The sequence below is a fragment of the Cygnus atratus genome, chromosome 3, assembly GCF_013377495.2.
Source record: "Cygnus atratus isolate AKBS03 ecotype Queensland, Australia chromosome 3, CAtr_DNAZoo_HiC_assembly, whole genome shotgun sequence".
NCBI classification, from domain to species: domain Eukaryota; kingdom Metazoa; phylum Chordata; class Aves; order Anseriformes; family Anatidae; genus Cygnus; species Cygnus atratus.
Genome location: NC_066364.1, coordinates 77,309,736 through 77,337,582, shown reverse-complemented (window position 1 = coordinate 77,337,582; position 27,847 = coordinate 77,309,736). Strand labels below are relative to the sequence as shown.

The window sequence follows — 27,847 nt, the reverse complement described above, 5'->3', positions numbered from 1 at the left end:
GCGCTCCAGGGGGCGCTGTAGCGCCCGGCCCAGCCCGCTCATGGCGCACGCCCCGGCCCGCCCCGTCCGGGCCGCGGGGGGGTGGGGGTGTCGCGCTGGCAGCGGCGGCTCATGGGCCTGGCCACCCGGGTGCTACCGGTAGCCGCGGTCTGTCATGGAGGCGAAGAAGATGAACCTGCCGCGGGGCCCCGACAACCTCTGCTTCGACAAGGACGAGTTCATGAAGGTGGCTGGGGGCAGCCGGGGCAGGGCGCTGCGGGCAGTGAGGGCGCTCCTGCGGGGTGAGGGGGGTATGCGGCGGGGTCAGCTCTTTCGTATGTGGCACGCTGTATTTGGAGGGGAGGAGTGCTGTGTGTGTTCTGGAAGTTTTTGCTTACATCCGTCTCCCTTTCCTGTTTGGTTTCCAGCCGGATTTTGACGTTGATCACTTTGTATCGGACTGCAGGAAACGCGTGCAGTTGGAGGAGCTCAGAGAGGATCTGGAGCTCTATTACAAACTCCTTAAAACGGCCATGGTAGAGCTCATAAATAAGGACTATGCAGATTTTGTTAATCTCTCAACAAATCTAGTAAGTGTTACTAAATGGTACTGTGAGGTTCAGGCTTAATACATCTTATTGTCATTTTTATTTTTCATACGAGAAGTATATGGCTTCTAATTTGATGTATTAGGTTTAAGAAGGCTTAAACTGACCCCTTGCATTGAGTGAAACTGAAAGACCATTCCTACAGGATTTAACTGCAGTACAGAATTGCTGTTGACCCATAATAAATGTTTTAGATGTATGCTTTGTCCTGAAAAATAATTCATTAGGAAGATAGGTTCAAGGCAAGCACTTTTTGTTTTTATCGGTTAACACTTGTAAAAGTTGAAGGGAATAAATCATTAAAAATTTAATAGCAAAGATGCAAATAAGACCATTCTGAGATTTTTTAGAACTCATCAAACTTACTGTACAACTATATATTCTTGGAAAATTCAACTCACTTTACTGAGAATTTTAATCACTTTCATATTAAAATGTCCACTGTGTCTCCTGCTCTTTTATTCCAATTTATAACATTATACAGGTTCAAAGATTGAGTTTTATCTTTTCTATTGGGAAAAAAAAATCCATAAATCAAGCTTTTCTTTTATTGTTGGCTTTATGTGCCAAAAATGGTCTGGTACCTTTATGACTACATTGGAAGTAACATATTTATGCATTACACTTAAAACTGGAGGCCATAACAGGAGATATCTCAGTTCTCTTTAAGTATCTTTAAAATGATAGACTTTGTCAGTAATTTACATATGAACTTACCAAAAGAGTTACAGTCTTTTTTATGGTAATTTCTTTAGGTTGGCATGGACAAGGCCCTTAATCAGCTTTCCGTACCTTTGGGACAGTTAAGGGAAGAAGTTATGGTATGCTCAAAACAGTCATTATACACAGCTTGGTAATCTTCAATTCACTTTCATATAATATGTAAATGTTTTACTTATGCTAATAATTGCAATTGTTTTCTCATTAATTCTATTCTTAGGTAATAAGAGAGGCATTGTGTTTTCTAGCAGTTGTAGTAGGCTTATGTTTTTTTGTAGTGCCTTTCAATCCAGAGGTAAAGAATCCTTTAAGTGTGATCAATGAATGGACTCTTGCAAGATAACTCTCTGCAGATATTGTAACTATTTTAATATCTCAGTAGCTTGGAGATGGGAGTAAATAAGTCAAATTAAAGGCAGTCCCACTAGAGACCTCTTCCTTGGCCCTGTGGTTGAACCATGAAAGATCACCCACTTCGAGTCAGTCTGATTCTTGTTCTTTCACTGTGATTTAGCAGTTAGTGAAGGGCAATTTTCGATCATGTTGGCAGCTGATTGATTTGCTGCATGAATGTTCCATCAAATATCTTAGCCTTGATGTCTAAAACTTAGAATAGGTTCACATGTATAATATGAAATAGATTCACCTAGAGAACTATTTATTATATAGGAATTGTTATTTAAATCTGACTTCTAACTTCAGTTTGAAGACATAAAATCATACTGGTTTTATTACTTAGTTCTGGGTGAAAGGGGGGTTGTACTCTGTAAGTTATGGAGAAAACACTTTGCTTGAAATAATGATACTTGTCATGGCAGTACTTTAGGAGCAGGTTATACTAAGATTATACTAAAGTTACTTAGTCTTATTTCTGTCTTTTTCTCTTTGAGAGTAGTTGACGTACTATAGCTTTTATTTGTCCTATATTCTTATTGAAGTCTCCTGTTTCAGGAATTTAGAATTTAGATTTGATTTTTGTTTTTTAAAACATGTTCTTCATAGTGGGAATCCAGCTTTTCATACTGACTTTCTCTTTCACAGAGTCTTAAATCATGTGTCAGTGAAGGAATTCGGGCAGTGGATGACCGGCTGTCTAAACAAGAAGATATTAGAAGAAAAAAGGTACAACAGACAAATTATTACCTTGAAAAGATCCTCACTGGGTCAAATTCTGTTTTTGACATTAACCCCAAGAAAATAGAGTTTAAAAACTTGTAGGTTGTCTAGATGCATATTCCACGGAATTTTGCACGTGTTAAAAAAAAAAATAAGAGGATTTGGTTGACTGACTTAATGATGTAAATCTTTTTTTTACTTTATTTGCCAAAAACATTTACGTTTGGTTGGCTTTTTTTAGTTACAGTTGTTCTTATTTCTGCTTGTAGTATTATATAAACTTGTATATTACAAATATAATCAACATACGGCCATTTAATTTTTATATGCAGGAGAACTAATATTTGTCTTTTTGCTTAACTTGGAAAAATTCAGGGGTTTTATAGGCTTATGTGAGCAATAATTTAACTGAGACATGATTCAAAAATTAAGGTGGAGGGAGAGAACTTGCAACAGGTAGAAAAAAAGAAAGAAAAATACACCAAAAAAATCCAAAAGATTTTCAGGGTTGTTATTTAATGTAATGGGATTGGGGTCAGACATCAAAAATCTTTCTTTAATTACAGATGTGTGTCCTGAGACTTATTCATGTTATTCAGTCAGTTGAGAAAATTGAGAAAATTCTACATTCCCAAGGCACTAATGAATTGTCCTCTTTAGAGGGAAACAGGTAAAAACTAACAAAAAAATAACCAAGTAAACACTTTTTTTAAATATCAGTGGGACTAATTTAATTACATGATATTGGAGATAAACTTGCAAACATTAAGATATATCTCTAGACATTTAACTCTGATGGAATATGTGACTTGTTTTAGTATTTTTTCAACTTCAGTCTTCTGTAAACTTGTTGTTCTGAATTACTTGTAGTGCTGAAGTGTGCGTAAAATTGTATTTTTTTTCCTAGGAAGTCCCTAATCCTGTCATGTCCAAACTACTCTCTAGTCCTGCAAATGCATGTCTTTTCCGATATCATTTGGAAGTAAAGGGTGTAATAGCTTTTCTTGCTTTCCCTGCTTATGTATAACTGAAAGGACTGCTGCAAGAATAGTCTAAGGCAGGCAAGCCACACAAGTAATACCTCTGGAAAAAAAAGACAGGACTGGGACTGTGACAAATTCCAGTCAGACTGCTGAGTTTTGATTTTTAACAGCTTAGTGGAAAGCATCCTCTCCCTCTACCTTTGAGAGAGGGAAAATGTCTTTTGGCCAGTTTTGGAACCAGTGTATCAGCCAGGCACTTGGAATAGTTAACTGGGATGCAAGTGCAACTTAAAGGTGGAGGAAAAAGACAATTTCATACGCTTGTTTAAATGTGAGACATGCTCTGGTGCTCTTCCACTCTGTACACTGGATCACATGGTAGTGAGTGGGGGGAAGTGGACAGCCATAAGATGACACCTAGAGGGACAAAGCACATGCAAATATTTTCTGACAGGGTGGGAGACTTTGCAGAATCATGTTTGGAAGCAAGATTGTACGCAAGTGGCGCAAAATTTAGGCTATTGTGGGACCATATAGACCTGAGAAGCATAGGACTGTTTCTCTAGAGATAGCTGTCTTTAGTTTTATTGTATGACAGAAAGGGAAAATAAGCAAATTTGGTTTGTGAAGAGCACTTACTGTAGTTTCTTGAGTTCTGTTAAGACTGACTTTTCTGTGACAATAAGTAGTGTTGCCGTATAGAAAGGAATGCTTCATCCTGCTGATGCAGGATCTCTTGTTCCTCAGCTTCTGCTTCACCCACTTTGTATTGTAGTAGTTTCAAAACAACTCTAATTTTGTAGTCTGTTCCAGGCTATTACTGTGTGACTGCAGTAGTACCTATCTGAATTCCAAGTATTTGTATTAAACAAAAATTGGAGGAAAGCATTATCTATCTGTTGCAACTGAAATTGAGTATATTTGTAGGGATCTAACTGTGTTCTCATTATCTCTCTTCCAGCCCACTGGTAACCGGACAGGTTTTAGAGAGAATTGCCACAGAATTTAATCAACTACAATTTCATGCAGTACAAAGCAAAGGAATGCCCCTTTTGGACAAAGTGAGACCAGTAGGTATTATAGCCAGCTTAACACTTGTAGGATCAATCAAAAATATTTAAATTGGAAGACAAATGTCTGTTTCCACAGAGTTTTACTGAATTGATTTACAGGAGAAATGAGTTTCAAGAGGCCGTTTTATCAGTAGACTGGAAGTGTTATTTCTTCTGAGAGTTTATGCTTGGCTTACTAACTTCTTTAGGATAAATTATTTGAAATAATAGTGGAAAAAATAACAAATGCTTTTGTTAGTCAATTATGTCTTGCAATTTATCTGCATACTGATAGCGAGGCCTAGTTCCAGAGATTTATGTTGCTTTTGTTAACTGCAGTGTGCAGACCGAAATATAAGTGGAATGTCTCAAGAGTGGTTGACTGGAATAAATTGAAGCTTGTCTTTTATTGATATTTAGTGCCTAATTCTTGGTATTCAGGCTGGTAGGTTAGTCTCCCTGATAGTCTGTTTTTAATAGCTGTCAAATGCAAAAGATGACTTGGTGTATGTTTGTTTTTTGCCTTTTTTCCCTAACCATTCATTGGAGAGAGGGAATGAAAAGTAGTGCTTAAAAATATGTCATGGAAATGAGGTAATGTTTTAAGCAGATGAGCATGAAAGCTGTCATTCTTAATGGCTTTTGAGCTAATGAGATGCTTCATAGTTTTTCACTATGTATAAATGCCTATTGGTGATATGAACTTGTTTTATCTCAAGACTTTAAGGATACCACGTTGATTCATGGACTGTTCACAAGACTGCTCTGGCAACTGAATTATCAGCACAGCTAAATATGAGCAGCAGAGTAGTATTTATGGTGGTTGAACAACCTTTGTTGTGTGGCTGGCTTACCAATAGTTAGCAGGACTTATGTTTTGTACCTGTTGTTGCTGTACTGGTTTTGGCTGGAGCAGAGTTCATCTTCATAGTAGCCCATATGGTGCGATGTTTTGAATTTGTGATGAAAAATTTTGATAATGCATCAATGTCATAGTTGTCATGAGATCATAGTTTCCATGACTAGTCAGCAATTGGGTTACTGGTTTTGCATGTTCAGAGCAGATTGTGTGGTTATTGAAAAAATTAGTTTTAAGATGGATGGATGCAATATAGCATGCAAAATGGCAGAGAGAAAATGTGACTTGTTAAATTGGTAGTTCAACTATGATTAAATTAACGTGCATCATTGAACTAGCTTTAAATACAGAGCTGCAAGGGACTATCTTGGGCCAGGTGTGTATCTGCAGCTAGTGCAACAATGAATTGGATATAGTGTAAGAGATGTTACAGGAAATCAGGAAGTATGGTTAGCAGACAGGAGGATGTGTGTTGACTGAAGCAGCTGTTAGGCAGAAGCCAGAAGGAGTCTAATGGCATGTTATTTGTTGCCAGTGTAATTCAGTGTCTTTGGTTTGCAGTTACTTGACAAGTTGTGCCAGGAACACACCACAATTTTAGTTTCTGACAGTTAAGAATAAATGCCACAGTTGTCATCCCTGGTAATGCATTGAAAAGCTTTTGTATGTTATCAAACATAGTGGTTCAGTTGAGCAAGGAACAATTATTGACCCATTTCTTCAGTATAAAGGAGACTTTGCATAACTTAGCATGTCTCTTTAAATATACAGAGGAAAATAAGTGCCTTTTTACATACCTTTTAACTTCGGTAACCCATTAAGCTGTGTTCATGATCATCTGATGTTGACAGTTACCAAGACTTGTGTACCTTTCAAATGAAATTTGAAAGCCAAATTAGGTATTTCTGGAAAAAATATACTTCAGCATTAATGGCAAAGCTTTGCTTTTAATTTTTTTAAACTACTATATTTTGTTTCTCTTCATAGCGTATAGCTGGAATAACAGCTATGCTGCAGCAGTCTCTTGAAGGGCTGCTCTTGGAAGGCCTTCAAACTTCAAACGTTGACATCATACGTCACTGTCTTCGCACTTATGCAACAATTGACAAAACAAGAGATGCAGAGGCATTAGTTGGTCAAGTACTTGTGAAACCTTATATAGATGAGGTAAGATAAAATCAAGAATCCTGGGGAAATGATCTGTCTTGCAAGAATATTTGTTTTTTTGGTTATCTTCCAGCTTTGGATAGAGCTTCAGAGTGCTTATGTGGAGAGAGCAAGAGAACTGACCCTTAATGGTGTCAGTTTGTTGCTCCTATTTGAGGAGAAAGGTGGAGAAATTCTCTTTCCTCCTGTCACCAATTTCAGTTATATCCCATTACCTACATTTTGCTTGGGTCAGGGGGGAAATTCAAATAACAAACCTTAAGACAAGCATATGGCTGCAGTAAAATACAGTTTGCTGTGGAGCAGGGTGCATTGGATCAGGTGAGGGGTGCGCCTTTCTCATGTACTGGCTCAATACCCGGCAAAAGCAGCACAAATAGTTCTTCCTGCCGTTCCCCTTTTTTCTGTAGAAGCAGTATCTGCTGTTCCCAGTGGTACCAGGACAGTAGCAGGAGCAAGAACAAGGGTTTGTTTGGGAAGCATTTGCTGTTCTGTAGTGGAAGAAAATGTGTCAGGTGGCCAGTTCTCAATTCATGAGAAACTTATTTGTAGGACATCAGTTTACAATACCGAGTTGGACCAATCACAGAATACTGATTACGTTTTCTGAAATTAGAGGACTTTATGCTAATTCTCTTGACTGTGCAGCTTTTGCTGTGCTGCTACCTGTAAAATGTTTCATCACCTTCTGGTACTGCTTTGTTCTTACCACTTCTTCTGGCCTGGACTGAATAGTCTATGCTATTTCTTTCTTTCTGTTGTAGTTGATGTTAATGTAATCCTTCCTAAAAAAGGAGGGAAGATTAGTGAGTAACCTGCCACAATAATGGGCCAGCAAGTCAGTCAGTTGTGCCCAGTTTTTCTTGTCTGTCAGCACACCTGCAGTTCCCACTAAAAACATTTTTAAGCGTCTATGATTATATTGTGGCAACTCTAGTTTCAAGCATCAGTGAAAATATAAAAATGAATTTTAAGATTTGATATCTGGCTGTATTTAAACAAACCTGATAAAACGAGTTTGTTACGATTTTAATAGATATGCTGAAGTGGTGTTTCCATAACAACAAGGCTACTTTTCCCCATTTTAAGAGGGGAGGTAGCAATAAATGTTAACAAATTTTTCATAAATGTGTTGGGAATTATGTCTATGTTAGGTAATGACTGCATGTCATTTCAGGGGATATTTGCTCTGTACTATGAATCGGTGCCCTTTTTACAACGTAAGCTCTAACACTGACTGACTGCCCTGTTGCAGGCAGTTTCCCTGGCCTTCACTAGGCTGTCAGAGTGTTTCACAAAACTATTAAATTCACTTGTCTTACGGAGTAGGTTTAACTGGGCCAACACCAGGTCTGTCAAGTTGTTGTACTAGAGCTAGCATTATGAACCTCTTCGCAGCGTTATGATGAATGGTCCAAGGCTTTCACTGTTGTGTCTATGGGGAGGAAAGGCCATAAAGCATGAGAGCTGCCTTGGTGATTCCAAATACACACTTGCTTGACTTGGGGTATGTTAATAGAAGGCAGATCTCCTTTCTCTCATCATTGCCTCTGAAATAGGTAACACTTTTCAGCAGCTTTGAGTCCCAAGTTACACTACTGCTGCATCTTTCCTTTTGCTGTCCAGACTTTCTTTTATTGCCATTACTCTTTAAATGGCAATATTTTTAACTGTTCTCTTTGCTCCATAAACCTCTAAATGAGGTGTGATGTGAGGCACTCTTATTTTTCTGCTTCCTGAATAATTGAAATGTATTTTCTCTACTAGTCTTTCACAAAAAATGAGACCACTCATAGTATAGAGTCAACATTTCTTAAGACCCATAAAAGCAATGTGAACTTCGTTCCTAAAAGTGTTGAATATATTCCTTTAGGCAATAATAGTTGCCTTTTCTTAGACTGGTGTGCCTGTCTAAACATAAATGCAGAAGGGAACTTAAGGTATTTAATTCTTTTTTTATTTATTTAGAGGTTGTTATCCACATAGTTTTTCCAACCTAGGAAAGTGAAAAGTTAGTCTGTGTAACCTCTGGTGAAGGAGTTGTTCTTCTAAATCAAGATGGGGAAAAGAAATTACCTTTTTTTTTCTACTCAGTAATGCCTTCAGCAGCCAAGAGATGGAACCTTTCTTTTCCCAGTGAAAGAACAGCCTGTCTGATAAAATCTGAGCTGTATGTCATTGTCAATAGGGTGTTTCCTTTTTTCTGTAAGGAAGGAAACATTTTTGTTTGTTTTTACTTTGTATGCACACAGATTTACAAAACAGAGACAGCTGCTGGCTTTTGGATGTTAGAGGAAGTAGAATGGTGCATCCAGACCTTTCCACTTCAGAACAGACTTCCTTGGGTGCTTTCTAACACTGTAGCAACTGCAGTGGGGACTGGTCTTTCCCTCTCAATTTTCCCAGTATCTGTTCTATCCCCACTTCTGCACCATTCTGCTTGTTTATGTAGTGAGAGGCAAAAAATAGAAGAATAACAAGAAATACAAACTATTGTCCTTTTTCCATATTATCCACATACTGTCTGCCTTCTCTTTTCTCAGCAGTTATCCCTTTTCCCTGGACTTGAAGTACTGTCCTGTGAAACCACTTTGCTAGCTGCTTTAAAGGCTTAACTTTGCGACAGAAGATTCTTGGCTCTTGGCTTACCTGCACTTGGGATTGGACCAACCTAACTCTACATTAAAAAAAATAAAATTGACTTTTTATTCTAAGGCTTGATTAGCTTTTGCCAGTCACACATTTACCATCGCAGACTGTTCGAGGTGATAGTGACATGTATGGTGGGTGGGGAGCCAGGCACGTTGGCTAAGAACTAAAAGCTAGAGGCTCATTCATATTCTTGTGGCTAGTCTTGCTGTTTAGAGCTCTGGATTAAGGAAAGCAGTAATTTAAACTGGCATGTTCTGCTTGGAAGCTAGGAAAGTAATCTGCCAAATATTGCAATATTTGGGGATACGATACGAGGAGTTTTGAATGAGCAGACTTCTGCATTCTATGTTACTGTATTTCATGCTCACTTTTCTGACATTTAATATTGAACTCTTCCTGGCAGGTGATTGTGGAAGAGTACGTTCAAGCTCATCCTAATGGCCTTCAGGCCATGTACAATAAACTGTTGGAGTTTGTTCCTCACCACTGCCGTCTCTTGCGTGAAGTTACAGGGGGAGCTATTTCGAGGTGAATACCTTGGGGTTTCTTTCAGTTGCACTAAAGTTACAGTAAATACAATATACCTTTGAAATATATTGCATAATTACTTTCCATGCATTAATGACTTACCTGGCCTTTCCTGAAGATTAATATTCAAGTTTGATTTCTGTCTCATGTCTGTGTTTTTCAAAACAGTGAACAAATTTTCTTGATGTTGGGGCCCAGACCTTCAGAGAAGGGGGAGAGAGAGTCCTGTATTTCAGTAGTAGAATTGAGTACTGTTTATGATACAATGTGCCAGATGCCTTGTTTTTTTTGTTGTTTGGTTTTGAATCAAGGAAATGTGATTGTACACTTCATCAAAGGAAAAGGGCATAACAAAGCTATTAGAAAATACAAGTTACTGGGTTGTTAGCGTACATCAAAAAGTGGGGAAGATCCTCAGAGGTTTGACTCACTGTATTAATGGAACTACAAGTTTAATTGATTTGCGTACTACTTCCACTGTTTTCTTAAAAAGTGTTTAATTCCTTATGCAGTTAATTTGCCTGTTTCAAAGTTTAAATAATCTGTCTACTGAAATGTATCCATTTATCTGCTTATAGGCTGGTTAGTGTAGTGGACTGCTGTATTTAGCAGAACTATGGATGTATCCCCTGGGGACTGCAGAATTACTCTTCTAATTTGTCCAGTGCTGAGCTTTTTATTACTCTAAGTTTTACTAATACTTCAGTTCTTTTAATCCCTCACCAAGTTCTAATCGTTCTTTTTAAAAACAGAAAGCTTTGACTTTGCACTGAAATGGAATTAAATGCTTGTGTGTCTTCTGCTCTCAATTTATAAATTTTCATAATCAGAGTAGCCTTTAATCTTTTGCTTCAAAGCACAATATTATGTATAAGTATGACATGGAATAATTAAGAAAGTTCTTTCATGTCATCTTATTAGTTACGTTATTTCTATTTGCTATCTATTCGAAGTTTGGAGCTGTTTAAGTCTTGAAAGCGTACAAGTAGGAGTTCTCAGCTGAAAAGTACTTGACACACTTGCAAAATACGTAGCTGATAAAATTTTAAAACACTTCCAGAATTCTAAAAAATATTTTATTGAGACCATGGGATCAGATATGAAACCTGAAAGAAGAACAGTTTAAGAAAATCAGCATGCCTATGTAAAGAAGTATAATTACATTGTCTAATGCATGTGTGTGTCTTTGTAGTTATCCCTACCTCCAAATAGAAGCCTGGTAGTAAAATATAACCATGGAATAATTGAACTTTTGTTTCAGTGAAAAAGCAGACATTGTTCCTGGATATGATTTCTTAGTAAATTCAGTGTGGCCAGAAATAGTACGTGGTTTAGAAGAAAAACTGCCGTCACTGTTTAACCCTGGAAATCCAGATGTGTTTCATGAGGTAATTATTTTTTTTCCATGTGTTATTCTTGTGACACACATAAGAACTGAATGAGCCGTGTTCTCCAGGTTTTTTCCCTGCTGTTCTTGTGTAAATTCATGTTCTTGCATGGTCTGGAAGAGGAGGTTATCTCACAACACTCGATCTTTTCGTAGGAATTCTCCTCTCAGGTTTGTCAGTGCCCTCGTTCTGGCTAAGATAGAGTTAATTTTCTTCCAAGTGGCTGGCATTGTGCTATGTTTTGGATTTAGGATGTGAATAATGCTTGCAGTTGTTGCAGAGCAGTGCTTCTGCTAAGCCAAGGACTTCTCAGCTTCTCACACTGCCCTGCCAGCGGGGTGCATCACTTGTTTTGTTTTGTTTTTTTATTATTATTATATTCTCGCTTCATTTTCTGTCCTATTAAACTGTCTGTATCTCAACCCATGAGTTTTACCTTTTTTTTCTGATTCCTCCATCCCCCTGTTGAGGGGAGCAAGGAAACGGCTTTGTGGTGCTGAGCTGCCTGCCAGATTAAGCCACAGCAGTCAGGAGGGCTCATACAGAAGTTATTGGAAGCCATTTAGTCATGTGAATTTGGCCTTAAATATTTGCTTTAGGAGTAGATGTCCTATCTCAGCTGTAGAATTGCAACATACATGAAGGTGGGAGTGTATGACAACAATATTTTGGCAAGACTGGGACTTCTGTATCATTCATTTTAATTAAATGTCTGGGTTCCAACTTGCCCTAATACTTCTCAGTTTCCCATAAAGCTTCAGTCATCCTTCAGGCTTTCACCTAATGCCTTGCACAGTGCAAATTATAGGCTGTGCTGGGCTTCTGTCATCTGTGCTACTCAGTTTACACAAGAATGTATCTTCTCTTCAGAAGAGCTGGTTTTGGTGCTTTAAATTAATTACTTTCAATAGCCAGTCATCTTATGTTAAGCTGATCCTGACCAGTTGTGCTGTTATATTTATTTAAAAAAAAAAAACAAAACACCCCCCCAATGACTTTCAGTTACTTCATGTAGTCATTCCAGAGTTCTTTCTAGACAGCTTTTGTCTACTTAATGATTTAGAGTCTGAGTCAGAATCACAGTATTTTATGTAAAAATCAATAAGAAGTTGAAATGCAAAGTGTAATGCCAAGCTATTACATCCATTGAAAAATGGGTAGGAGCAGTTGCAAATTAAGAAGAGGAAAAAAATTTAAACATTTGCTGTCCTAATGGTAATCGTAAGTAATGTAATGCAGACTTTAGACAGTGGTCTTCTAGCTCTGTTTTGGAGGTTGATGGAAATGCAGAAAAGTCTTTTTCTCCAGGTTAGTTTGCTTATTTTGCATATGTATGTAGTTTTAATGCTGAGAAGTATTATCTGTTACAAGGTCTTTTTACATAGAGGAGCAAAAAATATTTTTTTTTCAAATCATCCTGTGACAATCAGACTAACAGTCTTAAGCATATATGTTAAAATAACTAGTTACTTCTGCAGTTTTTAAATTGTTTCAGGTTATTGTACCCTTATTTCTGACTCAGATTTGTAGTTTTACAGGCCTTTGAAAATAATACTTCTATCTCTAAACATTGATTTGAGACTGTTAAGTTTAGATTTCTGTATTTGAAAATTGCTGCATTTTGTTTCAGATTTTAACAGTTTGTTCAATAACTTCTTTGCAGTCAACAATCCAATCCTGGAAGCTGAAATGGGAAGCAATCTTGCAGTTAGTTCCATCTCTTAGATATAATGTTATCAATAACTAGATAAATGCCTGACTTGTCTTCTATTTTGAAGGTGATAGGATTGTTCAGAGTGTTTTGTTTCTATCTCTGGCTAATACTTAAGGCAGCTGAGCGTTAATGGCTTGTTTGCCTTTTAGAGTATTGGGCTTATCTAAGAAAGCAGGTTGAAAGAGCACTGATGTCTCATTCTCCCTGCATTTGACTCCCACAGCTCTTACGGTTCGGTTGTGTTATAGATAAAACCATGCTGGGGTGGATGTAGTTACCTAAAAGATTTCCTGTGCAGTTTCCAGAATACCATCTCCCTATACTGCAACTGCCACATCACAGGAAAAACGTGCTGTAATCGTACACTTAACTGAAAGTCACGAATCCACTGAGATATGCAGTACAAAAATGTACTGAGATAAGCAACACAAAAGCATGCCCGTAGCAGTGCATGGCCTGTGGTCCCAGGTTTGTTTCTGAGAGCAGAACCTGTAAGCAACACCTCAGGGACTTCAGAGAATGTTTTACTGCTTCATCAGAGAATCTGAGTACATTGCTTGCCTATGGATTGTGGTAAGAGTCTTGCTGCTACAGCCCTGCTGCTGCTCTCACCACCACGCCATCAGAAGCACTGAGACAGTGCCTTAACATGTACAGATTTCAGTGAGATGTAGGATTTCTTTTATGGCTGCTGTTTTGGGGTTGTTGTTTTTTTTGGTGGGGGTCCCTTTTTTTTTCTGTACAAAAGCCATTTGCACATAGCCAAACTTTTTCATTGCAGAGAAGCTGATTTTAACTGCAGCTATGTTTTTACTTCTTGATTTACATAATCTTTTTTTTGTGTACTGTTAATACAGTCTGTTTTCTGTGAAATAACATTTTCATGTACCATTTTGCCTCTTGTTTCTTGCTTAAGGCTTTGGTGGCTGTCTGCATTGCATATGTTAATTCATCATGTTTATTTTCAGGCTGTTAACAAGTTACTGTTGAGAGTAAGCCCAAAGTGCATTTCAGGATTGACGTAATTCTTCTTTGCAACTGGCTTAATACTATTTGTAAATATGTTAATAAACTAAACCCTCCAGTTGTATACTTTTATCTAAATTTTTAGTCTTACTGCAAATATTTGGTATTTGCAAAACATATTTTTAGGGAAACAGTTCTAGAAATTCCTGTAGTACAGTTTCTATATAATAGAAAGGGAATACCATACTTCCATTCTCATGTGTGTTTGGTGATGTCTATTTCTGGATTTCATTCCTGATCCTTTCCGTTTGTTGTACCCCTTTATCTCTGATTTCCTGGGACTGACTTCAGTACTGTGCACCATTGTTCTACCCCAGTGATTCAGCTCAGAAATACTGATACATCTCTCTCTCTGATCAGCTTTGTTTTCCAGAGTACTCAGACAATTTTATGCTTTTTAGAAGTGCTGTGCGCTGGTTTTTCTTACCATAGAGTAACACCAACTGGGTCATTGGGTTTGGTTTCACAGCAGTCCAGGATTTTAGCCTTACAAGATCAGGTGATGGCAGTGGTGTCGGCCCATTCTGAGTTTTGAGCTTAACTGTAGTCTGATGCAAGAGATCTATTGAAACAGTTGTGACTTTCATTGCTTAATGGGGCCTTGGAAGTGATAAAAATGCTCATTCTCTTCTGCAGAAGTACACTACTAGTATGGATTTTGTACGGAAATTTGAACGACAGTGTGGCTCACAGGCCAGTGTGAAACGATTAAGAGCTCATCCATCCTACCACAGCTTTAACAACAAATGGAATTTGCCTGTTTATTTTCAAATAAGGTTGGTATGCATTTGTAGTCATTAATTCTTTCAAAAGTAGAGTTGTCAGAGCAAAATGATACGGCTTAGGGTCAGATCTCCTCGTTACGTTACAAAGTTCCCCTTGTCAACAAAATCATAGAAGTCAGACTATGAGAGTATAATTACTGAGCCGAGTCATTGTTTTATGTATCTTCCAACACTTAAGCAAAATCATAGCCAGCTACCCTGCAATATGCACTCTGTCATTGCACTGAATTTGATATATTGATCACGAACAGATCTAGGTAAGTCTTGAAGTCTAGTTTCAAGTTCTGTTTTTCAAGTGCTGTTTCTCGCTGGAGCTAAACTGTATGTTGAGTGATACTGTTTGTGCAAATCCGGAGGAAGAATTACTGTGAGGGAAAAGATTTTTTTTCTACGAAATAAAAAATTAAAGGGCTGACAACTTCTAGATTTTCCACATCTGACTATGCTTCTGACATTATTTCTGTCTCACAGACCATAGTGTCTAAACTTCTAGATCTTGTAGGGTTGTCTTCTCAAAGATTGCCCAGCAATTTTCTTCTTGTAAGAAGCTATGTCATAAGTTTTAGCTTATTTTTCCAGCTGGTGTGATGTACCTGAAGTGTTATCTTGTAAAGATCTTGTGGGAAGAGAGCAGAGAGAACCAAGAAAGCTCTATTTTAATTCTAGTAATGCTAAAATTTTACAGAAAGGAACCATATTTGTAGGAGGTCTATGCACGTGATTTTAGGGCTGGTTAACAAGCCTCCAGGCAAGAAAGCTGCCTGTTGGTAAAGTCTGTTAGTTGTTAAGCGTTCTGTGTCATCTCTCTTGGTCCAAAGTCTTCTGAGAGTCTCTGGACAGCTTCGTACACTGTTACATGAGCAGAGTTTGTTGCCTTGAGGGTACTGCAGCAATGTTAGTTGTGAATCCAATCGTAAGCAGAGGCAGCTAATAGTTTCCATCCCCAGTTTTGTTTCACGTGTCTTTTAGTTCCTATACATACAACAAGGATGATTACTTGGTTTTGTGGATTGTTTTTGTTTATAACCCAGTGTATTAAGTAAGTTTTTAATATGCTGCCTTTAGTTTTGAACATGCCAGGCCAAGTACTAAGTGTCTGCAGTGTGTTGTACTTGGACTGCATATACCCTCTGGTCTTGCATTGTACTTCAGTATGGTTTGATAACGTTTTCTGTGCTAGCAAAGCCAGTTATAGGATTTTCTTTCCCCTGCTTCTCAGTATCCTGCTCATTTATTTGTTCCACCGCAGCTATTTATGTGGCTGAACTACATCTTGGATCACTGAAATGATCAGGTCTTTTTTTTCATATAAAGGGGGAAGGCAGCAAAGGGAAGAATTTTCAGAAAAATAGAGGGAAGAAATTGAGGTTTATTTTTAACGTGGATCACTTTTGTGACTATGTTTATAGCATGATTCTATAAATGGCAATTACTGTACAGCCCTAGACATATTTATGCAGTTTGTTTAATCCAGGATAAAACTACAGTGCTGCTGAATCCAGGAATCTTATGAGGCCTGGAGCTAATACAAGTCAGTGGCAGGAGCGTGGGTGTGGGAGCAGGGTCTTAGTGTTTTGGTGATCCAGTGCTTTTTATAAAATGATGGTTCTGGCTTCCTCTGACATAGTCTTCTGGTTTTTTGCTTGCACAACTGTTCCTGCAGCTATGTAGTGAGCCAATATGAAGTACTGTTATCTTGGGCAAAAAAGGCTGACTTTCAACTCTAATCAATTTCTCCAAACCGCTTCACTGTACAAATATTGATGCTGCCCCAAGGGAAAGGGCAGGAGCACTCAATACAGTAGTGGTGCTGACTGTGCAGACTGTAAGGGTCTGTGCAACTATAGCAATTATAAACCTCCTAACAACAGACATACATCATTAATAGGTCCCTGAAGCTGCCCTTTTGTTTGAAAGTGCAACTTTTCTAATTCGTGACCACTTGATCAAACGTTGGTACTGCTGCTCATAAGATGGAAATGAAGCTTCAGCATCTTCTCTCTGTTCAAAAATCATTTTTTTTCCATTGGATACTTTGGGGTCTGGCTAATACAAAGAAAAGTAAATATTTTTCCTTTAAGATTATCGTAAATCTGAATAGTTCACTATTTCAGTAAATGGTTAGATAACAGCAGCTGCTTTGTCTTTCACCCTATCATTCCTATATACTTGAATCATCTGACAACTTTTGGAATTGCACGTGAATTCTTTAGTGCACAAATGTGAAAATAATGTGGCGTGTTCATTATGTGTAGCAGCAAAGCTTTTTTTTTTGAAGCATATATCTATCCTCAAATCATACAGGATTTTTATTGAAGTGTTATCTTACACTGTGACATTTACAGTAAAGGTTGCTGTTTTCTTTTTCAATTGCAGAAATTGCTCAGAACAAACAGACCTCACTAAAACCTGTACAAATGATTGCTTATAGAATAGATGGATGTACAAGCATTTCTTTTGTAGCAGTGCAGGCACAAGCAGCCCCAGTAACTCTCTTCCTTGCCATCTCTTCTATTTATGTCATTACAACTGATAGTGGAACTGTAGCGAGCCTACATTGTGGATATTTTTTGCCCATCTAAGGAATATTCATCAAGAGCTGCATAATTTTTAAAAATCCGATTTGATTCTCTAATCCTATTCACTGTAAGACCTGAAGACACTGCTTTCTCAATGAAGGTGTTGCACAGGCAGGAATGAGGGTTTGAAACCATTTCACAAATATTTCTAAAATACATGCTATATGTTGGTAGCAATTGAACAAGATAGATAAGTCACATCACTTGCTTTTTATTCCACCCCTCTGGTGTGTCAATCACAGATCGCTACTTAAAATACTTTAAGCACGCATCTAGTCCATTAGTAGTTTGAACAAGAAAAGCTAGACGGGTTCTCTGCTCTGAACTGGAAGTTACAGCTGAGAGGTCTTAAGATGAGCCTTGCAGGTTCATAATTAGTAAGCTTGGTAGGTGTACAGATTACTCTGCACATAAAAGCAAAAAGGAGAAGTGACAAAAACTTACTATGGAGGACCGTAAAATATAGTTTTATTTCAGCATTAGAGGTAAGAACGTGGTGAAACGATACATTTCTATAACTCCTGCACAACGAGAGTACTTACCTAATATTTCTTTCAATATGGATAAGTATTGTAATGTTTTAATACTAATTTTGCTGTTAGACCTCAAAAAATTGAGGGGTGGATTTCTATTTCTTTATATTTTTGGTTGGTTGGTTTGATTAATTTTTAAAAAAAAAAAAAAAAAAAAAAAGGGGTGGGAGAGGGGGTGTCAGGGCATCCTGTGAGGAACTATTGATTTTTCTGGTTCGGAATTGTTTGCAGAACCTTATGCCACTGTTCATTAACAAACATGTAGAAAGCTAAAGGCTCCCACTGTCACATGACACACTTGAAAGTCAGCTAAAGCAAGTATGAAACAGTGGTCACTTATAGTGTGAAAACAATACCAATTAGAGGAAATAAAAAGCAGCAACAAAAAAAATAAAAACTAAGGACTTCACACTGAGCTACAGTTTTGATAATATTTGTAATCATGATTTTCATAATTTCCCAATGTATAGGTTTCTTATCTGCCTGCAAAATGTCAACCGTTGTCTTTACAGTACTTGTTGTCTTTTGGTCTGGTTTATATCCTGGTATATGTTGAGGGGGGGGGGAAAAAAAACACACTTAAGATCTTTTAGTGTATGTGCACTGATAGCATAGATACTGAACATTGAAAAGCATTTAGGCATCAATTAAAGCAATTGATTTATAACATTCAAAACTTTTCTATTTTTCAGATTTAGAGAAATAGCAGGAGCCTTTGAAGCATCACTTTCAGATTCACTAGAGGAAGCACCAGGTAAACTTTAATTGCAAAAATTAATTATTTCCCTATTATGAAGGAAGCAGTGTTTTAAGTAGCAGTGGTTATTGTCTGTTTATTATTATTTACTAACGTGCATCCTGGGGGTTCACATGAGCTTTCTATTTTCTTATGAACTCATTAAACAGTAGAATACATTTTTGTAGGGAAGGCAATATAAGACTACTGTTCAATGATCACTTACTAAAAACACCTTTTTAGCAGCAACAGTTAACACATTTGTGGAACTATCCCCTCAGTGCAAGAAGGAAGTATTGGCATCCTGTAAGTGACAACCAAAAGACAATGCTGTGTTATTGGGGCAAACTTTTCTTTATTGTTATAGACATCTTCCCCTCTACATAGCCCTATCTATTGTCAGCATTTAAGGTTGCTGTAGCTCGTTCGTGTTGGTGTCTGCTCAAAAAACGTACATTGATTTATGAGCAGATGAGAAGGTAAGCATAGGAAGGATTACAGTGGAAGGACAAATCCAGTGTATTTGTTAGAAGTATGTTGTAATCAGAAAAGTTGTTACTTCAGTTAATGGAGTAAATGCCTGTGAAGAAGGCAGCTAAGAGAAACTTGCGTGTATTTTTACTTCGGACTTCTAAATTATAGAACTGAAGAGTAAGGAGGGAAAAATAATGGCGTTGAAATGCATAAATCCTGCAACTTCAAGGCATTTATCTGAAACTTGCAGACACACTCCTTAGCTTTATGCTATAAAATGGTAGTGTGTGAACTACTTTATAAGTATTTGGTTTAAATATGGATATTTCTACCATGTTTTCAATAAATATTGAAGACTTTTTTTTAAATCTCAGATAATGCGATTGTTAACATCAGTGATGTTACATCTTTCACAATGTGCTTAGGAACTTGACCTTTGTTGACTGATTGTTTTCAGAGGGCAGCTCATACTGCCTTTTGGCCACTCACATGGTCTGGACGAGTCTTCTGAAGTGTTGGTCAGATCAAATGTTTTTACCACTGTTAGCACACCGTCTGTGGAAACTTAGCCTGCAAATTTTGGCACGTTACTCCGTGTTCATTAGTGAGGTAAGAGAACTACATACTTAGGGTTTTGGTGATTAGTTATGTCCATCAGTAAGAGACCTCCTGTAACAAAATGTGTAACTTCTTTCTAATTACTGTTCTTCTGAACTTAAAAATGCTGAACAAGATCACTCAACCAGTTCATGAGTTTGTTGTATAGAAAGTATCAGTGCAAAACATGTCATTGAGCACAAATATCAGTATTGCTCAAGTATTATTGTCTGATGGTTGCCAAGATTATACTCTGTTTAAGGCTGCTTCTGTCAGGGACAGAAGTAGCCACAATCTTGTGTTTTGTTCTGCTGGTATCAATATGTTTCCATATTGATACTGTGAACTAGGTTGTGAAGCTGAGCCAGATGAAAAGTAACCTTGCAAAAAACTAAGGTGGTGAGTTAATCCAGGTCAGTTGCTCTGTGGTCAACTGACTCAATATTGTAATTCACGCTTCTGAGCAGAAGATCTTGTGCTCTGCCCTGTTCTAAGCCATAAAAGTTTCCCCACCCCCTTTCCTGTGTCACAGAATGACAGCATGATAGAGTAATTTGGATTGAAAAGGACTTCTAGAGGTCATGTGGTCCAAATTCCTGCTCAAAACAGGGCCAGATTAGATAAGGTTACGGAAAGCCTTTTCAGGTTGAATTTTGAGTAGTCAAAGGCAAAAATTTCAGTCTCTTGGGGAACCCTTTTACAATGATTGACCACCCTGGTAATTAAATATCTTTTTCCTTTTGATATAAATCCCTTTGTTGCGCTTCATGTCCATTGGCTCTTATTCTGTCACTGTATCTCAAGGCCAAGTCTGATTCCGTCTTCTCTATACATTCCCCTTAGGTAGCTGAAGACAGCAGTAAGATCTCCCTTTATCTTTCTCTTGAGACTGAACAGCACAGTTCTCTCAGCTAAATTGTCTTACTAAAAGTGCTCATTAAAACAGCAGCTGAGCAAGGCATCTGATTTACAGCTGAGGGCTTGAGGAGGTGGGAGAAAGGAGATGATTGACAGCAATGAGTCATGTTTTCTGAGACCAAAAAAAGACCTTGAGTAGCCCTGTTGCAAGCACGAGAGAAGGGGAGGAAGGGGGAGACTCAAACTGCTCTATTTGGTGACTGTGTTGGCGTAGAAGGTGCTCGAAACTCTTGTACACAAATCTGAGCGATCCTCCTTGCAGTGTTGTAGTGGGACAGGTTGTGTGTTGATTCTTAGCTCTGAGTGAAACAATCTGTTGTCTCTGCAATGGAAAGTTAATTGGCACAATCCACAGGTGATTTTGTGTTCTGGCATATGGAAATAAACTATTTCTGCAAAGCAAATAATAGAGTTTTTGATCTAGCACATTCCTATAATGCACTACATTTATTTGAACACCACACAGGTGATAATTACTCCAGGATGGTATTGTCCTGTAGTATAGTGATAAAAGAGCTCTAAATTACTGAACTACTTCGTGCACTAAAACAGTTTTAAAAATACCACTTTTTATGTAATTTAGGAATGTCAGTATCGCTTGTGAGTGTTACATTCTAATGCCAAAAACTTACGGAAACTTTGGGCTGTGTCTGTATATACACTTTTAACTGTTTTCGCTATTGCTAGGACTCACATCTCAATTTGATGTTTCAGGTATCTGTAAGGCCCATTTCCAGTGAGAATGCAAAGGAAAGCAAAAAATCAGTGCCAGCTGGCAGAAAGGAATCTTCTGTAAGCCTCAACCCTAATGAGGACCAAGGGAATGGGTCTTCTCTGGAAAGTCAGCCTTTGCCTTCTATATCCAGTACCCAGTTGGTGTATATCGCTGCAGATCTGGACAAACTCCAGGAACAGGTTTGTGCTTGAGACTTTACCTACAGAAGTCTTTGTCAGTCTGTGTGCCAGTACTATTTGGCATTTTGTTAATGACATTATTTTTCTAAAAAAAAAAATGCATTTGTTTAAATATTTTTTTAAATTCTAAAACTGGAGTAGTCTGATAGAGAAAATATCACCTGAAATGGAGGGTCTATTTTCTGCTTAGTTTGAGTGGCAAATTACAGAGAAACCACTTCAGGTATTTTAACTTTTAATCAGTACCTGCTGGACTTTACCCCCTAGAGCATATTGTTTCTACTCTTTTCTAATGTAAAGTGTAACTGCCCAGAGTTTTACTTTTGCTACTAATCTCTCTGAAGTCTCAAAGTGTGGTGCAGTATTCAGCTTTAATATTATATTCTGTTTTAAATAGTTATCGTTTTTAGTCTTTCAGCCTTGAAAAGGTTTTATCATCAGGATTGTTTTATCACATTTTACTAATGATCCGGAATCTTTGAAAGACCTGTGTGGTATTTATTTGCTTTCAGTGGGGACTCTCTCATGTTTTTCAGTCAATGAGGCTGAAATTTCTGTATCTTGTAAAGTTGCCCCTGGGTTGGTATTTTGTTGATTATAAATTATTTCCCCTGAGGACAACAGTAAGGTAGAAAATTGAATGAATAGGCCTTAAATCCCATTAATATTGTGTTTTCCTGATACTAGGTTTCCATAAACACAAAAAAAATACAGAAAAGAGCGAAGGTTTCTTTTAAAGCACTTGTAACTTGCGGAATGAAGGAAGAGCCATTTAAATATGTTTATAACAGGACTCTGTTTGTTTGTTTAGATTCCTGACATCTTAGAAATGGTTAAACCAAAACTTGAAATGATTGGCTTCAAGAACATGTCTTGTATTGCAGGTAAACCTGAGAGGCTGAACTCATTCTCTTTCCCCATTCTCCCAAGTCCCTCTGCTAACCAAACAAAATCAGCTTTTACATGCAGTTTTATAATGAGAAACCTGAAAATGCTAATGTTTTATTGCCTATTGATGCCTGCTTCCAATGTTAACCATTCTGTGAAACTACTTTGAAGTGTAGAAAACATTTGATTAAAATTCAGTGAGTCTGAAGAGCGTTTTTTTGGGAAGTAACTTGTGCAGTAATTAGGATGCTTCTCCAGGAAGAGAGGGACCCACTTAAATCTAAATCAAGATTATGGGTAGATGTCTAGTCCATAAGAGAGGTAGCTGCTTGTGTAAATCCCCAACTCAGTAGATGATCTTTCGCCAATCACAGCTTTATGTCAAGTGCTTCTCCAGTCAGTCCATAGGGAATTGAGGTACTGTGAGAGAATTTCACAACCTCAGTTTCTTTGGTAGGTTTGAGCCTTTTGATTCAAGCCCCTTGCTGCAGTGATAATATTGAAAAGAAAAAAAAAAGTCAAGTTATCCGTTAATTGTCTTCCCTGTATCCCTGTAGTTTTTCTGGCTGAAGAATGGTTGATATTAGTGGAGATACTTTATAAACGGTTGGTGTGTACTTATTTAGCAAGCATCCTGTGTTTGACACCAGCAGACACCTAGGACAGTGAATGAGATTGGGATGATGCTGGGTTCACATAATTTGTAATGTGATTGGGCAGGGTAGCTCAGTCTAAACTTCAGCTTTTTTACTTGAATAGGAGCCTTAGAAGACTCAAAGACTTCTTTATCAGCCTGCATGCCTACCTTGAATAACAGGATTATCCAGGATCTGAGTGAGTCCTCTTTCACTTACCTGAAGAGTGCACTGGAAATTCCAAGATTATACAGGAGAACCAATAAGGTCAGTGCTGGTTGCAGAAGAAAAAATAAATCTCAGAAGGGCCTGTACTAAGAATGTTAACTGGACAGTACATTTATGATTATTTCAGGGCTCTCCATATTTGCTTGAGAATCAAGAAGCATATTAAATACTGAGATGACTTAGTTATTACTGTTTACCTCTTTGGAAAAGAACTGTATTTTCAAAATTATAGGTAGGGTAACAATGATGAGAGCACAGGTCGAGATGGAAGGAAGGGCAAGACATAGAACTGTTGTACAAAACCAAAAGGGTTAATAAGAATAAATCTGTTTCCCTTGTCTTATAGCATGTATTGTAAGATGTGCTGCTGTTGAATGGCAGGCTGGCAGGGTTTTTTTTTGTTTTTGTTTTTGTTTTGGAGGATGGGTTGCTTGGGGCAGGGAGTGACACTTCCACCTGCTATGTCAAGAAATTTTTTCTCAGAAAAAAATTCCTAGATTTCATTCAGGAATGCCATGCACAGAAGGAACAAGATAAGAATGGCTAAGAAAAAATACATATATTGATTTGGTGAGAAACTAATAAAAACTAACTAATAAATATGGTTCCAAAACAATGTTCAGATCCTGGCTTGTTTTGTTACTGTGCCTTGCCTTTGCCAAGCTGCACTGTTGTTATGGTAGCTGGTTTGGTCTCATGTAAGAAAACTGGCAATATAAGAAAATTTGAGTAACAGGTATTTCAGATGTCAGAGATTGTGTACCTTGGGTATGATCTGTTCCCCTGCAATGTAGGAGGTTTGTCCAAGCTATTGTATGGATCACTCCTGGAGAGATGAAGCATTCTGCATCCAAGACCTTCTCAGAAGAAAGTAGTGAAGGGATATTAGAGTTATCCCAAAAGCTTTCTTCTGAAAAACATGGTGAGGGAGTGGGGTGGTATAAGAATAGAAGGAGCAATGGTTTCAGTTTAGTGAAGTATAATACGAAATAGTAGCTATTTTAACAAAGATATGGTAGGCTGTTGTGTATGCAGAGCGTGTTCAACTTTCTGAAGTCAGCATGAGCAGCAAGTGGGCAATAATAGGGGTGGCTGGCACATGCATCTCTCCAAAAGCTTTGGTCATTTTGGACCTTGTTTCATGGCATTTTACATAGTATAACGCTGCTGAATGATTTTGTCAAGGTTTGTTCCATGTGTATGAAGACCTCTATTGATTATTTGTGAATAATCTATTTCTTGGCTTACATGCAAGCTCAGCATTTTATGTATGTGCTATAAATAATGTCCATGTGTTCAGTAAATAAATTACAGGTTCTTTTTTCCACCTTGTTTCCCTGCCATCTCCCAGGAAGTGCCAACTAAAGCTTCACCTTATGTTGACAGTGCTCTTAAGCCCTTCTACAGACTACAAAATGAATACAAAGATATACTGAAACAGCCCATGATTCATCAGTGGTTGGAAGGTGCCCTCTCTGAAAGCACACAAAAGTAAGAGAGCCATACACAACATTCTTTGTATTAGTTAAAAACTTCATTGTCAGTTGAATGGGCACAGGAGAAAAGATAAAACACACTGAGTTAACGCAGCTGTAAAGAAGAAAACAGGAATATGCCCCTCTTTTGACCTGGTGCATTCCTTCAGATTTTGATTAGTGTTTTGTATTCAACAGATGAAAAGCAGGGCTGGGAACTCAGAGACATGACCTCTGCTCAGATGTGCACAAACCGTGACATTGTGGATGGAGCATATGGAAATTATTTCACTCTAGTAATGCAACAGTAAACTAAAACCTTGCATTTTGTCTCAGAAGCTACTTTAGTCCTTAACCTCATGTTATTTTCAGCAAATAGTGGTCAAATTCTCAAGAAATTTGAGTTATGCTTTCCTTTGACAATGTTATTGTATACAATGATAATGCAAATTTTAGTGCTTAAAAAAATTAAAAAAAAAAAAGCTGAAAGGCCAATTGTTCCCAGCTTAATAAGGCAGTCATGACACAGTGCTTTTCTTCATATATCTTCTGTTTTCCTGGTTAGTATCTTGAGGACTTGTGAGCATGAATAGCCATCTGCATTAAGTTCTTCAATGAATTTTGTTTGTCTACTTTCTTTTCAAATTCATACTGCTGCGAGATGTTGTCTTTTGTGAGTTCAACCATTTAACTGTGCACCATGAGAAAGTAATGCTTGCTTTTCTTTGGATGTTCTGCCTGATACTTTCACTGGATACACACCACTTCTTGCACTGTGGAAAATGAGAAGGAGGCTTCAACACTTAATTGTAATCTTTAGATTGGCCTCTGTAATTAATGGTGGAAATATCAGTAGCTTCTTCTCAAGACCGTTCCGCTCAGCATCCTTCATTTTTCTGAGGGATGATGATGTAGTGATGTGCATGCAGTAGGTGTAATTTTTTTCTCATTAATCTTTCTTCATTTAGGTATTATGAAACTGTTTCTGATGTATTAAGTTCTGTTAAGAAAATGGAAGAGAGCCTGAAAAGGCTGAAGCAGGCCAGAAGAACTGCAGCTTCAAACCCTGTTGGTACGAATGGAGGTATGAGTGATGATGACAAAATCCGACTGCAGCTGGCCCTAGATGTCGAGTATTTTGGAGAGCAAGTAAGTTAAAAGAGAAAGAAGTTTGTTTACTGCTGTTACTGGTTTAGGGAAGGGAGTGAGATACAGAAGGAAGTGGAAGCTCAACTTAGTTTTTTGGTCTTAAAAGCTTTGTTTGTGCTTTTTTGGTTGGTTGGTTTTTACATGTGTATAATTCAGGTGACTTGAAACCTTTAGTGATTGTAGAAACTCCTTGAGCCATGCATGCTTTCCTGTGCTTTCTTATACAAATGAAAAAGGTTGTATTTCTAACTATTCAGAATTCAAGTACTGCTTAGTACTCAGGAGCACAAAGAAATACTGAGTGGGCAGACCAAAGGATGGGGTATTTTCTTAGCTCTGATGGAAGCTTCTTTGTGGCCTTGATTGTTCTCGGCGGGTAATTCCTGCCTTCACTTAATGCATAATCAAGAGTTTATTCCCAAGAGTTTGGAAGAGGTTAGATTTCTTACTTGTTGTGCTATGTAACAGTAAGTTTCTTTTGATGCCAAATACAAAAACTTAACCAACAAAGTATAAACAAGTAAAAGAACGAAATATTCCAGGAAATTGGTGTAGTAGCTTTATCAGATTGTATAAGCATACTGATCTGTAGCCATTATTTCTATATGTAAGCTTCAGAAAAAAAGGTAAACTACTAATTGCAAGTCCACGTCACTAGTTGCCAAGCAGTTGTTATCAGTTTTGGTTATGAGCAGATGCTGTCTGTACAGTATAACAGGTAGGTAAATTCTTCCTGTGTGTAAGGAGACGCTTTTCTTATTTCTGAGGCTTACCACAGAGGAGAAAGATTTGGGTGGAAGTATGGGAATCTTATTTACGAACAAGAAATACTATTTGGCAGTTTTTAACTGGAAGCTTGAGTTGGGTTTGTTCTTTTATTCCTATTCCATTATGTGAATTAACATAATGCGAATTTAAGTTAAACTGGGATAGATTATTCATAATCATTTAGGAGCTGATTTGGTACATGTGGACATTACCAAGAGTTCCAGCAGCAAACACCTTTCAGGATTGCTTTATTACGGTTTCATTTAGATTTTAGTGTACTCTTAGTTTTCTCATGGTTGTATTTTTCTAATTGTCAAAGCAAGAGATTCCCTAGGTAAGAAATGACTTGTAGCAAACTGTTGTTGTCTTCATCCCACAAGAAATTCTAAGCTAGAACAATGCAGCTTATTGAAATGCTTTTGTTACCGTGCTGTTATTATTGGGTGTATCCATGTTTGTCTTAAAGCCTTTCCTCAAATCCCAAATGAAGATTCTGGGCAAAATTTCATTTGAAAACAGTGCATTAAAAGCATAGTTACAGCCAAGGTTCTTTTTCTGACTGATTCTTTGGAAAACTTCCAGCTGACTTCGGTTAAAAGTTGCCTAGAAGATAGTTAAATATTTTACTGCGAGACACTGTGTTGAATGGAAAGACTTAACTGAGCAAAGCTGTATCCAGCTTTGCTCAGTTGTGTACACTATATGCAGTTATATTTCTTCGCTCATCAGTGCAGGACAAAACATAGGCTTTACTAATTGTTTTAAGGAAAACAATTCATAAACTTCTGTTGTTCTAAATAAAACTAATGTTTCTGTCGTCTTTTTAGATACGGAAGATGGGACTGGATACAAGCAACATAAAAAGCTTTTCAGCCCTTACAGAGCTTGTCCTGACTGCCAAGGATCAGGCTACAGTGGAACAATCCTAGATACTTCTGAAGCATGTGATTAAAGATAAACACTGTCCCTAGGAAAAAAAAGACTTTACTGTTCTTTATTTTACCAAATAAGTAGCAATGAAGTGCTTCCTGTTGTATCTTAAGCAACAAATTGGTGCATCGACTGTCAAGATACGCTTGTTTCATCAAAAGATTGAGAGTTTACCATAGTTTTCCATTATATGGAAAGCAATCAGAAATTCTAAACTTTTTACTACAGAATAAAAGTGGAAGAAATTTTTTTTTGTTTTAAATCTTATATTGTAGAAGAATGAACTTACGTGATGAAAATAGTATGTAATAAATTGTCTTCCGAACTTTGTCCCATATGTTTTTGAGTCAAATATATTTATTGCTGGCTGTCTAAAGCTTTCAAAGGGACAGCTCTTATGGAATAAAGACAATGCTCACAGGAATAGGAGTCTGCTATTTATTGT

General features: G+C 37.6%; 1 protein-coding gene across 1 annotated transcript; it reads left to right on the top strand.

Annotated features, from left to right (window-relative positions):
* On the top strand, positions 1 to 27,822 carry COG2 (component of oligomeric golgi complex 2). The gene is made up of 18 exons (XM_035538519.2): positions 1 to 226; positions 408 to 569; positions 1,343 to 1,408; positions 2,349 to 2,429; positions 2,990 to 3,093; positions 4,368 to 4,476; positions 6,305 to 6,484; positions 9,540 to 9,664; positions 10,926 to 11,052; positions 14,429 to 14,568; positions 18,382 to 18,443; positions 19,357 to 19,508; positions 21,129 to 21,329; positions 22,141 to 22,213; positions 22,977 to 23,119; positions 24,432 to 24,571; positions 25,524 to 25,704; positions 27,300 to 27,822. The coding sequence occupies exons 1-18, from the start codon at positions 155 to 157 to the stop codon at positions 27,399 to 27,401; spliced, it is 2,220 nt and encodes a 739-aa protein (XP_035394412.1). The 5' UTR covers positions 1 to 154; the 3' UTR covers positions 27,402 to 27,822.
* The last annotated feature ends 25 nt before the right edge of the window (positions 27,823 to 27,847 follow it).

Bases quoted from the DNA above. Each gene is read 5' to 3' on its own strand.
- COG2 (XM_035538519.2), top strand. From the start codon at position 155: ATGGAGGCGAAGAAGATGAACCTGCCGCGGGGCCCCGACAACCTCTGC. The intron at 6,485-9,539 runs GTAAGATAAAAT...TCTTCCTGGCAG, and splicing joins TGAAACCTTATATAGATGAG to GTGATTGTGGAAGAGTACGT. The intron at 14,569-18,381 runs GTTGGTATGCAT...TCTATTTTTCAG, and splicing joins CCTGTTTATTTTCAAATAAG to ATTTAGAGAAATAGCAGGAG.